Below are 15,547 nucleotides of genomic sequence, written 5' to 3'. Positions count from 1 at the left end.
CAGCCTGAAGCTTAAATGACAGCACGCGTGAAATTATTCCCCTTGCTAATTTCCCTAATGTAAGATTTATGTAAAATTGATACGTTTTGCAAACATAATCCTTTTTTTGAATCTGTTAAAAAAACGATGAGGTAAACAGTCTGGTGCAAAGAATATTGTGATACATAATTAAAATAATAAGAAGAATATTGTGAGAGACATATCTTCCCAAAACAACATTCCCATTCTATTATTATATTAATGGTTTACAACATCTAACCCGTGAAAATTTCACTATTCAGGCCGTATAGATCAATCATTAATTAATACACGAACTAATGTGTCCCGTTGGACAATGAAACCTGAAGAAATGTTTATTAATCGTGAATATAAATGATAAAAGTAAGGCATTTATTGAATACAAAAGTGGTAAACCGTACCAAATAAATCGTGTTCAATGAGAATTTTAAAAAAACTAGCAAAGGATGTTAGTACTTAAACTATCGCCAGGAAAAAAGCTGACAGCACAGATGTTTGTGATACACGGCTTACACGCGCAACGTAATCTGAAATATATGTCATTTTATTTAAATACAATATTTTTCGTTTACTTAATTCAATGATTCTAACTAAAGCGCGCCCATACCGTATTTAATTCGCGCAGGTGAGACGGTAATGACGGCGATGGTTGACACTAACTAATATAATGTAATTTTACAACTTACATAGAACAAATTTCGCTTGTAAGGTCGGAAGACAGGTGTGGCCGCGAAGCTTAACGCACCAGCTTCCGAGACAACCGGACGATCGAGTTCGAGACCTAACCAGACCGAGTTACCTTTTTACACTTTAAATATTATTCATTTATTTAATTCTACCATTCATCTCTAGCGTCACACCACAGCAATGTAGTTTACAGAATTTTTTGGGGTGGTGGTGCGATATTGCAAAATTTTGGTTTGTAAATACTATTTTTTTAAAATATTAACAGATGTGTGTAAGAAAAATATGGCATTAAGCAAAATTTTGAGGTTGAAGATGACCATGCTCTAAAGCCTCATCCCCTTGACCTTTTAAATTGAAAATTTAATGGCATCAATGTCCATAGATAGAAGTAATCTGACAAAATTTGGTCAAAATCGATCCAGTAGTTCTGGAGATATAAGATGATTTAACACCGATCACAGGTACATACAAACATTAGTATCCAGAAAATTTCCATCCAAAAAGACCGCGTTTTGGTGAGAAAACATCAAGATCCGATGAAAACCCCATATGCCCAATTTTGGACCGATTAGAATACTTTCCCGTCTAGCGCTATAGTACAGCTATGCTTGGTTATTCCTTAAAATGCGACGAAAAAGAAATATTTCATGATTGATCATTTCGAATTATCTGTAAGGAAATTTCTGAGCTTAGACCGCCAAACTGAAGCAAACGAGCTGCTCACTCTCTTTGAACACAATTTTGGAAGAACAATGTAGATATAATTCCCTAGTAGGATTTTTACTACAAGAAAATAATAACCCAAAGAAATTTATGAATTAACTCCTACGTAAAATTTAGAATAACTCCTACTAAAAAACAGCTAATAGACTTCAGAGATACCAACACTTATACACTTATAAAATAATTTGTTTTCTTATAGTACTGGTTGAAAAACAAATATTTATACATTTTTTTTTTATTCCTAATGTATACGTTGCAATCTGTTCAACTAGTGAACTATGAGCAACCCTCCCCCTCCCACCGTAACGTTCCAATGAGATGAGAATAATATGTATGATTTGTAAATGAGGTGTAGTTTTGAATAAACTTAGGCCAGGCATTGCTGAGATGTGTAGTTAATTGAACCCCAACCACCAAAGTACACCGGTATCCACTTTTAGTAGGATTTAAACCTCAGAACCATCGACTTTGAAAATGAGCTGTTTACTTACCACTAGACCAACCCGTTGGGAAAAAATATATAAAAGTAATAAATATATTAAGCTAATTTTTTTGATGGGCCTTATTATTTCATATATATATCATATTATTCATATATCATATATATTCATATTATATAATCATATGACATTAAATTTTCATCTTAATATGAATTTAAAAAAAAAATCTTGTTTTTATCTTTAATAACAGTTTGTTCGATTATAAAAAGATAGCGATTTACGTTCCTGCTAGAGGCAAATAGGTCGTACAACTATATGGTATCATTATACATTAATTTTTATAATATCCTTTTATTACGTTTTTTACATTTACAATTTTTGTTTTTTCATAAAATTGGATTCTTAAATATCTAACTAAAAAATATGAATTTTGATAATAAAATAAATTAGAACTACTTTAAAAAGGTTTTGATGAAAGAGAGTAAACACGGTTATAATATAAAGATACGATACTTCGAAAAGATTATCATATCCGTTTCGATAATAATAGTAATAACACAAAGGATATAGATCCTTCTGCATTTCATTAAAGTTTTTCAATCGATAAAAAAGAGAAAAGAATAAAAGGAAAGCGTCTTCTTTATTCTTTTTTTTCTATTCAAATGGATTAATAGCTTTATTTTCCTTAAATTGAGTTCATAAAGTTATTTCTTTTCAGTCAAATACATTAAGAGCAGAAGTTAATACTGGAAGTTTCAAGATGAAAACTTTAAATGAAGGCGACAACTTGACGTCAAACTAATATTACAGTTGAACTAATCCTCCAAAAGAAAAAAAAATATATATATATCTAAAAAAAGCTTGAAAATATCTGCTTAAAATGTTTATATCGAAATAATTTTCTGGAGTAGTAATTATGATAGATCAGCTGTTACGACAATTTTTTTTTACGATTCAGTGGGACCCACCTTCACCTCCAGTAAATGGTAGCTGACGGTTAAGTTTCAATTTATAAATTCTCATTACCAACATACATTTTCCCGATGGGTCCCATTATATTAATGTATACATAAGAATAAAAGAATCAAAAATTTTTTTTTTGTTAATTCATATGTTTACAATCGGCTTCCATTTTGAAGATATAAGTCGTATGATTAGACTATCACTTGAAATAGGATCAATCAATGGTAATTCTCAATGAGTATAAAAAAATGAATATGAATCAATAAGGAAACTAATAACTATTAAATAATTTGACAATATTTGATAGTGTCAGAACTCTTATTCTACAGGAATAATAATGAATTGATAAAATCCTACATAGGCATTACTCACCTTTCAAAACAAACTTCATATACTTCGCCACACCATACTTCTAAAAATTTAATCAAAATCTGATACACAAGTAGGATATATTTGAATAACCGGAAATAAGATAAAAACAATTATAAGAGGCGGCATCATCAAAAAACCCTATCATCATAACGGTACAACAACCAAGATCAAGTACATGGAGTCTTTTTAGCCACCTAACGTTTCACTACTGTCACGTAAATTGAAAGCTAGATGACTAACGCGCTTCTCCAGCCTGGACACATATCTCGAAACTAGGAGTTCAACTTCTCAAACGTATAGAATTCGTATGTAATTGTGTATCTCAGTATTATTCGCGAACCACGCCGCTCGTGTTGGGTTCCGTAGTATTTTATTCTGGAACCGTTGAATGATCACCACATTGCTGTTACTAGTTGTACCTACATTGTTTATTTCGGTAAGTTCAGACCGATTTCAAGAAAGCCTTGTATAGCAGTACTTAGGAAAAAAAGTTGATTATTTACCCAATATCCATTACATCCATTCACAGTAAATGTAATGTCACTCAGTCTCTTTTTCTTTCTTACATGACATTTCCAAGTTAAACGGTGAACAAGTGTCTTGATCGCCGATATTAAGGTAAGATATTTGGGATGAACGACCCAAATATCTTACCTTCTTAGCACGAGTATTCCGGTACCGTTTAAATGAACTTCAGGACAGTCTTCTCTTCTCATCATGAAGGTTACGCGGCTGGACATTGCCGGATTTACCCGTATTATCCATTTACACAGCCAAACACTGTTATTATCCTGTGCGAATTGTAATTTTTCGAGGCTATATCGGACTACCGTCGACCACCAAGATTGCCGTGCCATCTGTATATGACGCAACTGTAATACATTTTGTGTTAGACAGGTTAGCAGTGTAGACCAGCAATAACACCGGTCCCAGAACTGAACTCTGTGGAACTCCTGAGTTATCAAAAAACTTAGACGTTTCTTGATTGTAGTTAAGTCATAAGAAGCGAACATCCAGATAGCTGCATAGGATTAAGTAACAAAGCTTTTATGTTAAAACAAAATAACCGTCAAAGTGGAACGGAATATTGCCTATTTAGGTAATGGTTTTTTAAAGTTTATGATGAAAAAATAACCGATGAGATCATATTAAAAGTAAAAATTAAAAAATTCTCAATTACATTCCTTTTCTTTAAAGTAAACTTCGTCGTACTAAAGTGGTACAAAGATAATAAATAGTCCATACCACGCCCGAAATAAATGCAAATGAAGCTGACGTCAGAAATTAAAATTAATTTAATATTAACTGTAGACGTCAGACCTATAAGAAGGTTTTTTTTGGTAAATCCGATTATAAATCCAGTGACATAACATATTCTTTTAAATTAATAGTAAATAGTTAATTTAAAGCTAATAACTAATTACTTTTTATATTAAGACTTAATATAAAAATTTTAATATAGATTTGTTTCCTAAATTCAATTTTTAACAAATTTCTATTTATTTATTCAATAAAACTATTAAAAACCACATAAAAATTTTACGTGTGAATTTTGATCAGGGAGATAGATTAATTTTAAGAAAATTATTAAATTAAAACTTAACTATAATTATCTAAAAAATGACACTGATTGAAATTATTATAAATATTCTCATATCTATTGATATACTGCAATAAGCGCATTACAGCACTTAAAAAATGTAAATAAGTTCATAGTTAAAATTATAATAAATAATTATTAAAATTTACAACAAAAAAAAAATCATGTTCACGTTATAACAGACTATAATAAAATGCATAGCAAGTAGAAGTAAAAGTAATAATTAAAAATAAATTACTGTAATAAAAATAATAAAATAAATATATTAAACATTATACTTTACGGCCAACTGTACCAAACACTAAAACCGGAAATTATTAATTTAAGAACAAAACTAATCATAACAGAACGAGTTATAAGAGAAATAGTCATGTGAAATAAATGCATTAGAAGATGAGTGATTATTAGCGAACGTTTTGCATTATATGTTAAATTGGTCTATAAGAACAATTTGAAAAAAAAATTAATCAATATGAACTTATAGTTTAGCTAGTAAAAAAATTTACCTTCTTAATTAACATCTTTGGTCGTGGTTCGAATATGAACAGCTTTATAATATTGTTATTTGTTGTATTCCATTTCTATTAGGCCTGAAAAAAAAATTTCCTTTATATGAATAAAATATTAGGTATTTTATTATGAAATATTTATGTATCTTTAATGAAATGAATAACCCATGTTACAAGAAACTTTTACATTTTAAACTCATTTGATAAAAAAAAATTACCTAGTGCTAAAAAGTACAGTACATTAAAACACAGATGCAAACACAAACCGTCATTAAAATTAAACTATAATTTATGAATTACTATTTTTGCCGAAAACACAACTATTCTGGTTGGTGATAATAATCAAACTGTGGCCTCAAATAATCTACAATCCGAATTAAATATAATATTAGGAGGTGGCTGGAAGATTGATCAAGCTAAGTCGAGCCATGTTATATCGCAATGAAGAGAGCAGACTGCCCACGGGTCAACCTGATGGCATTTTAATTTCGCATGCTGAAAGCGTAAGGTATTGGATTTCTTCTATTACATTTTTTTTTGTCTTCAGTCATTTGACTGGTTTGATGCAGCTCTCCAAGATTCCCTATCTAGTGCTAGTCGTTTCATTTCAGTATACCCTCCACATCCTACATCCCTAACAATTTGTTTTACATATTCCAAACGTGGCCTGCCTACACAATTTTTCCTTCTACCTGTCCTTCCAATACTAAAGCGACTATTCCAGGATGCCTTAGTATGTGGCCTATAAGTCTATCTATTCTTTTAACTATATTTTTCCAAATGCTTCTTTCTTCATCTATTTGCCGCAATACCTCATTTTGTCACTTTATCCACCCGTCTGATTTTTAACATTCTCCTACAGCACCGCATTTCAAACGCTTCTAACCTTTTCTTCTCAGATACTCCAATCGTCCAATCGTCACTTCCATATAAAGCGACACTGCAAACATACACTTTCAAAAATCTTTTCCTGACGTTTAAATTAATTTTTCATGTAAACAAATTATATTTCTTACTGAAGGCTCGTTTAGCTTGTGCTATTCGGCATTTTATATCGCTCCTGCTTCGTCCATTTTTAGAAATTCTACTTCCCAAATAACAAAATTCTTCTACCTCCATAATCTTTTCTCCTCCTATTTTCACATTCAGTGGTCCATCTTTGTTATTTCTACTACATTTCATTACTTTTGTTTTGTTCTTGTTTATTTTCACGCGATAGTTCTTGCGTAGGACTTCATCTATGCCGTTCATTGTTTCTTCTAAATCCTTTTTACTCTCGGCTAGAATTACTATATCATCAGCAAATCGTAGCGTCTTTATCTTTTCACCTTGTACTGTTACTCCGAATCTAAATCGTTCTTTAACATCATTAATTGCTAGTTCCATGTAAAGATTAAAAAGTAACGGAGACAGGGAACACCCTTGTCGGACTCCCTTTCTTATTACGGCTTCTTTCGTATGTTCTTCAATTGTTACTGTTGCTGTTTGGTTCCTGTACATGTTAGCAATTGTTCTTCTATCTCTGTATTTGAACCCTAATTTTTTTTAAATGCTGAACATTTTATTCTAGTCTACGTTATCGAATGCCTTTTCTAGGTCTATAAACGCCAAGTATCTCGGTTTGTTTTTCTTTAATCTTCTTTCTACTATTAATCTGAGGCCTAAAATTGCTTCCCTTGTCCATATACTTTTCCTGAAACCAAATTGGTCTTCTTCTAACACTTCCTCCACTCTCCTCTCAATTCTTCTGTATAGAATTCTAGTTAAGATTTTTGATGCATGACTATGCATCATAAATTTCTATTACATGTAAAATTTTAATTGGACGACCCAGATTCTTCACCTGGATCGTCATTTGACGCGGAAGGTTTATGTGAGGTAGAAGAGAAAGCAATTTTACATGAAGTTCAACAAAATGTACTAGTTGCTGTGCAGGAGGTATGAGTTATCTATGTCTAATAATCTACTTTATACTCGGCTATTTCGAAACCAATATGGATAAACGGCATCCAACTACGGGGCACGACAAGGAAGTCAAATTTTGAAATAATACAGCGGTTTCAATCAAACGACCGATGTGTATATCTGAGGCGCCGTGATTCGCTAAAAAGTGGAAATTCACAAATATTTGGATCTCCGGTACGTCAAGGAAGAAATACAACGTTTCAAATTGAATTATAAACCTCGGCTAAATGACAACGTTAACCGCTTGGCGGTAAACCTCGTAGACAATGGTGAGCTAAGACTTAGGTGGCTACACTTCCTGGACCTAAGTAACTCCAAAGTGTAATTACACCCGCCGGGTGGTTTGCATTAATCAGTCTTTCCGTCCCTTCCTCTCCGTTTCTGTCTTCATTTCACTCTCGTATTTAATTTATTCTAAGTTTTTCATCGATCTGCTATTTTTATGATTGTTGTTACTGTTAATGTTTTCGACTATACTACTAATAGAAAATTTCTTCAAAATTAAATTAATTATGTTCTACCGAATTCTTGAGGAATTTCAATGGGAATTCCTTTTCAATGGGTATGTATATAATACAATTTACATAAGGTTTATATAAAAATGTAACCGATTATAAATAAAAATTGAAACAAAAAAAGATTTAAGAATGTAAAAACAATAAAGTTTAAAACAACTGACAATTCAAAAATATACAGCCTAATAAAAAAAGCAAAACATTTGTTAAATTTAAAAATAACAATATAAAACTGTACAGTTAAAACTACAAAACAGTCACATTTATCGTTAACACATTAAAGCATTTCGGGGGTTCTGAACGGAATTGTCAGTTATAATAATAAAAAATAAATCAATAATAATTTTGTAAGTTTACCTAAATTATAATATAAAAAATATTCCATCAGGCTGAAGGATAATTCGACTTTCCTATTGATAATATATTGAGCGATAAGTGTATAGAGGAAAATGGAAGAGTCCTATACTAGATTTGTTTTGTATTAATCTATTTTTTCCAATTAAATTAGCCGTTTAAATATATAATACAAATAACAAACTTCTAATATATTCTTACTACACTGTATGCTAGGAAATATGTCGCATTTTTTTATTAACTGAAATAATGCGGGATACCAGATTTTTTTTTAATAATATAATAATACATGAAATCCTTAAAATTCAAATGTTGATATCTCCTCTAAAAAGTAATTTTTGTGTTAAAAATATTACTTATTACATGGTTTTAAAAACTTTTTAATTGAAAAACGGCCAAAAATATGGATATAGTATAATTTATCTGTATTATTAACCTTTCTAAAGTTCCATATAAGTTTTATACATCGTACTGTAAATAAATAAAATTATAAAGATACGCTTTAAAGAATGATAAGTATCAAATTTTTTTTAATCCCCAATGATGAACTACGTAATTTTCTGAACCATTTCATTTTTATTACGTTCGCTGTTTGATTTAAAATGATAAAAAAATAAACAAAAGATTTTAAATGAAAAAATGTAAAAAAAATAAAAATAAATAATTAAAAAAGTGTTGTATGTTTGTATTTGCTTAGTTTCAGAAAATATTTTCCAAATTTCTTCATGAACTAATACATAAAAGAGTACTGTGAAGTGTTGCGGTTAGATTTTAATCTTTTACGGATGTTAATGAAGGGGCTGAAATTAATCATAGGTTTTTATCACAATACGGGAACAGTGCATTATCACGTCAAAATGATTTTTCGTTTGTCGATAATTTTAAAAGTGGACGTACGATTGTGACGCAGGGAACAGGATGCCCGTCAACCTCCACCACGAAAGACAAGATTCATCAAGCTCAGAGAATGATTTCCATGAAGTCTTCACGGAAAAGAGACTACGACCAACAGTGCGAGTTACAGTGAAATCTTTAAAAACAAGCTGTAGTCAGCAATTGGCAACAAATGCCGAGGTCTGTTGTCGAAAAAATTGTCGAAAACAAATTGGAATTCTGAGGTACTGGAACACTCTCCCAACAGCCGAAATCTTGCTTCCTTTAACTTTCATCTGTTTGCGTCGCTCAAGGATGCTTTGCAAGGTCGTCGATTTTTTTTCACAGATATAGATGTGCATAAATAATGCAAAAGTGGCTACGCGACGAACCGAAAACGTTTTTCTTGGAATGAATAAGCAAGCTTGTGGATAGCTGGACCAAGAACATTGATAAGGGAAGAAAAATGATGTACATTTTGGGCCCCTACTTGTATGAAAACAAGTGTAGAACGAAAATTGTACATGATTTTGACTGACCCTCAAACGTATGTTAGAGTCTTAAACTTTGCTAAATGTACAGATTTCGACGACTCTTTTCTTTTTTGTACATACAATTCTAATGGTACTCTTGCTGTAACGTCTTCCAAATAATTAAAGGGGTCGACTTCTTTTTATGAAACATTAAATTTTTTTCGGATATGACTGTATTATAATGATGTATAGTCGATAACCAAAATACTTATGCGCTCTACGTTCAATTACATAAATAAATATATATATATACATATATAAAATAAAAAAAAAGTTAACTGAGTAAAATACAGATTAACCTTTATACAAAAACTAGCCAGTCAGGGCTCGTTTCGCTCGACCTTCCTATGTAACCAGGGAGCTCCACTCCATGGATACCCAGTGTGTTTACTATCCTCATGCGTGTGAAAATAATACTGATCAATAACAATTAAAGCCTGTTTAATTCAAAAAAATCTATCAAATTTTAGCTCAATCGGTTGAGTAATTTTTGTGTAAAAGAGTAACAGACTCGTAGAAACCACAATATATACATATATATATATATATATATATATATATATATATATATATATATATATATATGTGTGTGTGTGTGTGTGTGTGTGTGTGTGTGTTTGTGTGTGTTGTAGGCAAATTGGAATAAGAGCTCGGCTATTTGGTAAATTACCATTTGCAGAGACATTATGAATATAATTTAACCAAACTTAACTTAACCTATATTCACTCATTAAGGTTAGCGAGCGAAGCGAGCTTAAATTAGTTTGGTTACATTAAATTTACATTTATAATTATAAGTAATATTGCAAATATCAGGCCGATTATAGATTGCGTGATAATGTTACAATTTGCTGGGCGCACTGCAAAATGACTGCTATTAATATAATTATAATTCAACATAATATAATTTCTCTGTAAATGGTAATTTTCAAATTAGCCAGGCTCTCTATAATAAGCGTGATTTTTCTTATGAATATCCTTTTGATAAAAAAAAATGTCGGTTTAAAAAATAAAAACACCCCAAAAACTAAAAAGAATATCTTTCATTATTTAAAAAAAATTTTGTTAGGTTTTTGGATTCAACGCCAAATTTACAGTTAGAAATTGACGGTATTTTTGAATTGTTGACTGCTCGACTTCAAAAAGTAGAAATGTAAAGAAAAGATGGCTTATTTAATTTATAATTTAATTTTTTTTATGAGAATAGAGTAATTGTTAAATTTAAACAAATTAAAATATTTAGTTTGAAAGTACACGTTTAAACTTAAAAATGTTGAATTTCAAAATAAAAAAACGAATATCAGTCGCTGTATTTATGTATACTTATTAATAAAGTATATTGGGAAAAAAATTGTAAACAAATAAATAAAACCCGATTACACGATGCAAATTAATATTTGTTCCGTCCAGTATAGCGTAAACATGTTGCGTTGTTTATATGAAAGGGTTTGTTTCTACATACATGTACGAACATTAGGGAAGGAAGCAGAAACAGGGTATAGGCAGGAAGAGAAATAGTAGCTTTGTTTCGTAACTAGTATTCATTCACAAATAATACAACTGTTCCACCCATCATGCGTTGCGTATCCTACAGATACAGTACATTACACGAAGTTACCCTCTCATAAACCGACGTTTAATTCAATTAATAGTACCGTATGATGTTTGATTTGCGAGCTGAACAGATAATTGCAACGGAGGCTAAATCAATTATATATTTCTACTTGGACGGATTTGACAAATATACTCGATTACAATAATTTAGCGACCAACAAAATATACTATATGCAATACGCGTGAATTATTGTATAAAATTCAAAATTTAATTTGAAAATCTATATGTGTTTAGCTACAAATGAAGTACTATAACAAAATTTATTTATTTTTTGTACGTAAATTGTATAATTTATTAAAAACCTCGAAATTTATTAAGACAAAACAATTTATTGAGAGCTTCAAAAAATTATATCTTTAAACATTTTTATAGATATGTACAGGCGAATGAATCTTTGAAAAATGGTCAAGGGGGTGAGGTGAAAATAAGAAATGCGATTTTACTGTATTGAAAAGCAAAAATTGTGGCATAAAAGACATTTTACCCAGTCTTCCTTTAGTTTATAAATGTTAGGCACAAACAAATCGATTTTAAGAAACCTCATATGAATTACCGGATCCAAATAAAAGTGTAACAAACATTTCCAAGAATAGCAAACAATGACAGGCTTAAACGAGGGAAACTGAAGAGTAAAGTTGTTTCTAATTGCCTATTACAATGAATCAAGTATACTGCGGTAAATTAATATACCAACCTCACCGAATTCTAGTGATTATTAAGCAGTAAAAGTGAAATTTACAATTTGCGCACGTATAATTAATAATATTACTCGCTTAAGCCTTAGGTATTCTTACACTCACCGGAAATAAAAAACGATTAATATCTGAACTAATTAAAATAATTAAAAAATTATAAATTCATAACAAAGAACAAAGTTACTACTTTTTCATTTAACGATAAATTAAAAAAAAGAAAACAAATAAAAATTTCTGAAAGAAAAATCTAAATAATATTTTTCTATTGTTTTGCGAAGTTTTGAATCGCGTAACATTCGCAGTGAGGAGAGGAGACTGCCCACGAATCCACCACAATGGTGTCTTCATACCGGTATGCTCAAAATGTACGGTACCTTGGTCTTCATTTTGATCGACATGTGATCATAAGAGAAAACAGAAAACAACTGAATATTAACTTTCAGGAAATGTAACGGTTGCTGAGCAGGAAATCACAGCTTTCACTATCTAACAAACAGTTATTATATACAACGATCCTGAAACCGATTTGAACCTATTGCGTCCAGCTTTGGAGTACTACTTGGAAGTGCAACGTCGAGATAGTACAGCGATTCCAAAATAAATTAATGAGAAGCATAACAGAACCGCCTTGGTTTGTAAGAAACAGTGAAATCCACGAATAACTGGATTTACCGTATGTTTGAAAATAGTATAGCGACTCGATAAAAAGTATAAACTGCAGCTAAACAACCAGGTTAAATATTTATTTAACCTTCTAGACAATAGTGAAGACAACAGAAGACTAAAAAACGATTCCACTAATTGGACATTGGTTACTTTATGTGATTTGAGTTTGACCTGCATCAATTGAGTGTTATTCATCATATCATTGTTTCACTTCGTTCAGTTTAAGTTATTATTCATTCGTTATTAATTGTAGTTTAATTATTATCTCGATATTTAATAATTTCTCTTGTTTATTAATCCTTATGATTGATTTAGGTAGATTTTATAAGAAAGCTAACTATTGTAACGGGTACCATGATTCAACTTCCGGAAAATTTCGACATATCTTCAGGTATCACATCTCCCAGACCCCAAAACCACCGTCAGCTCAAAAGTTTATACATATATACATATATATATATATATATATATTACTTTGTTGTGAACACGATAACTGCCGTAATTTTGCGCCAATTACTTTGAAATTTTTCCTTAAAAATAAGTCGTCCCATAATCTCGGACGGTTTGTTAACGGCCAAAATTGAACCATGGTGGTGGAAATTGAGGGGATTTTTAGAAAAATACAAAATATCGCTATAACTTTCTGATTAAATAAAATATTGAATTTGTTTAAAGTTCTTACTATTCTTTGGATAAGGACCTAAAACTTATGTATGTAAATTTTTTGACATCACCAACAATTGGCCCAGAAGGTAGAAAAATGGGCTTTTGAAGACAAAAAATCACACCACCCTTAATAGACACAGCATCGAATCGGTTTAGAGTGATCGTTAGATTTCTAAATATTACCTAAAACTTTTGTCTCAAACAATTTTTGATATAACCAACCCTTACGGGAAGGTATGACCAAAACATTGCTGGAATTTTAGGAAGATGGGGCTTCACGTTTGCTTCACGTGAAACATTTTTCATTGCCGTATTAAGTAAATTTGAAGTTTTTCTTAACTTTAAGGTGGAAATCCTTTTTATCCCCTACTTAGCACCGGTGAAATCTACCTCCGTCTTCCGGCGTGCCGAAAGGGATTTTTTGTTTTGTGCTGAGCTACCTGTTGTACTGATTGTACAACAGTACTGTTCTCTGACTTTATGTGCATACTTTCATTGAATGTTCTCTATAGGAATATTAGTATGTAATTTTTGAGGAGCGTCATTGGAATCTTCTCAGGATGTGGTTTTAAATGATCAAAACATATTGTAAATGATAGTAACAACTGTAAATTTTATTTTGAGACCAAAAAATATTACGTTTCCCTATCTTTTTTAGAATATTTATTTAATAGGCATTAATATTTATTATTTTAATGAAAATGTTAAATATTATTTTTTATTAATATTAAAAAAATAAAATAAAAAAATCATTAAAAGCATTAATTTTTGTTTATAATAAAAATGTAATCGCTAAAAATCTTCTACCTCGTAAAATTTTGTATAAAAAATAATGTGTAGAGACTGCTAACGAAAGGTAAGGTAAGTTTTTCAATCAATTTCTTGTTTATTTGCGTGAAAATACTTTAAATTTATGTGCACGCTCGTGTTGTTCCGCTTACTTGCTTGCTACATCGTTTGTAACATCTGTAAACGTAAGACTTTACACAGAAACGTTTTAAAAAATTCATAATTGCATTAAAAATTCGTATGCATAAAAAAAGCATACGAATGCAATTTCCTTAAAAATATAATATATTTACGATTATATATAAAGTTGTCATTCCAAAAAAAATAAAATAAAATAAACAAAATGATAACCACAAAAAATAAAAATAAATATGTTATAAAAATTTTGATTTATTTCATTGATAAAACCTAATATGTTCATTACAAATATAACATTACACTAATTATATTTAAATAAAATTTCAACTGAAATTCTTGCAAGATGAATTGAATTAGATCTCAATGACTAGAAATGATGTCCTGTATGATGTTGATGTCCATCTAGAGAAATATTTTCATGATCTGTTGAGTGTTGCTCTTTAACTGGATAAGGCACCGGGTACGCTTTAACAATATGAACCGGATAAGGTTTTATTATATGGACTGGTACTGGTCTATCGACTGGAACTTTAACTGGATAAGGTACCGGTTTCTCAACGGGATAAGGTACTGGTTTCTCTACTGGTACATGTACCGGATACGGTCTTTCGACCGGTACCTTAAACGGTACAGGAATTTTCTTTTCGACAGGTACTGGATAAGGTTTATCGACGTAGACTGGATATGGTTTCGCGATGTGCACCGGATACGGTCTATCGACTGGAACTTTAACTGGATATGGTACTGCTTTTTCTACTGGATAAGGATGCGGTACGGGAACTTTAACCGGAACCGGTATATGTTTTTCGACCGGTACTGGATATGGTTTTGGTATATGCACCGGATACGGTCGATCGACTGGAACCGGAACTTTCTTCTCGACTGTCACCGGATAAGGCACTTGAACTTCTTTGGTTAAGGTCACTGTTTTAGTTACCTCATGATGGGGCGTAACGAGGTCATGTGAAATACGATGATCATTTGAGATGTGATTTCCATCCTCGTGATGCAGTACGAATTGTTGGTGAGAGATGTGATGGTCATCGGAAATGTGATGTCCTTCGAATCCAATATTATGCTCGTCTATGCCGGATGATTCGTGGCCGAAACTATGACCGTAGCTGCCGACATCAAAAAGCCCGCGTTTATTTTGTTTTTTTCATCATCATTTTTTAATGGTAGTTTGTGTTGTTCTGATGGTCGGTCGGCATCACTGATTTTGTATACTGTACCCTTACTTTCACTATCATCCCCCAATACACCTCCCGTTACGACAAAACACAACACTAGAAACTTCAACATACTTCTTCTGTAGCCAACGGTTCTTTGATGCTTACTGATGTTTGCAGTCGATATTAAATACTATCGAAAGAAAAGGAAGTTTATCCCACTACATATACTTTTACATACTATTTCACGTTAACTC

The 15,547-nt window shown here is 31.3% G+C and overlaps 1 protein-coding gene across 1 annotated transcript; it reads right to left on the bottom strand.

Moving 5' to 3' along the window:
- Window positions 1-14,488: 14,488 nt before the first annotated feature.
- Window positions 14,489-15,277, bottom strand: LOC142330905 (uncharacterized; the record flags this gene model as incomplete). Its single annotated transcript, XM_075376373.1, has 2 exons — window positions 14,489-15,071; window positions 15,171-15,277. Coding segments are annotated over 2 exons (690 nt in total), but the record flags the coding sequence as incomplete, so codon positions are not given.
- Between the last annotated feature and the right edge of the window lie 270 nt (window positions 15,278-15,547).

This window comes from Lycorma delicatula, chromosome 10 (genome assembly GCF_047948215.1).
Source record: "Lycorma delicatula isolate Av1 chromosome 10, ASM4794821v1, whole genome shotgun sequence".
Lineage (NCBI taxonomy): Eukaryota > Metazoa > Arthropoda > Insecta > Hemiptera > Fulgoridae > Lycorma > Lycorma delicatula.
This window is presented reverse-complemented; position numbering and strand designations above follow the sequence as displayed.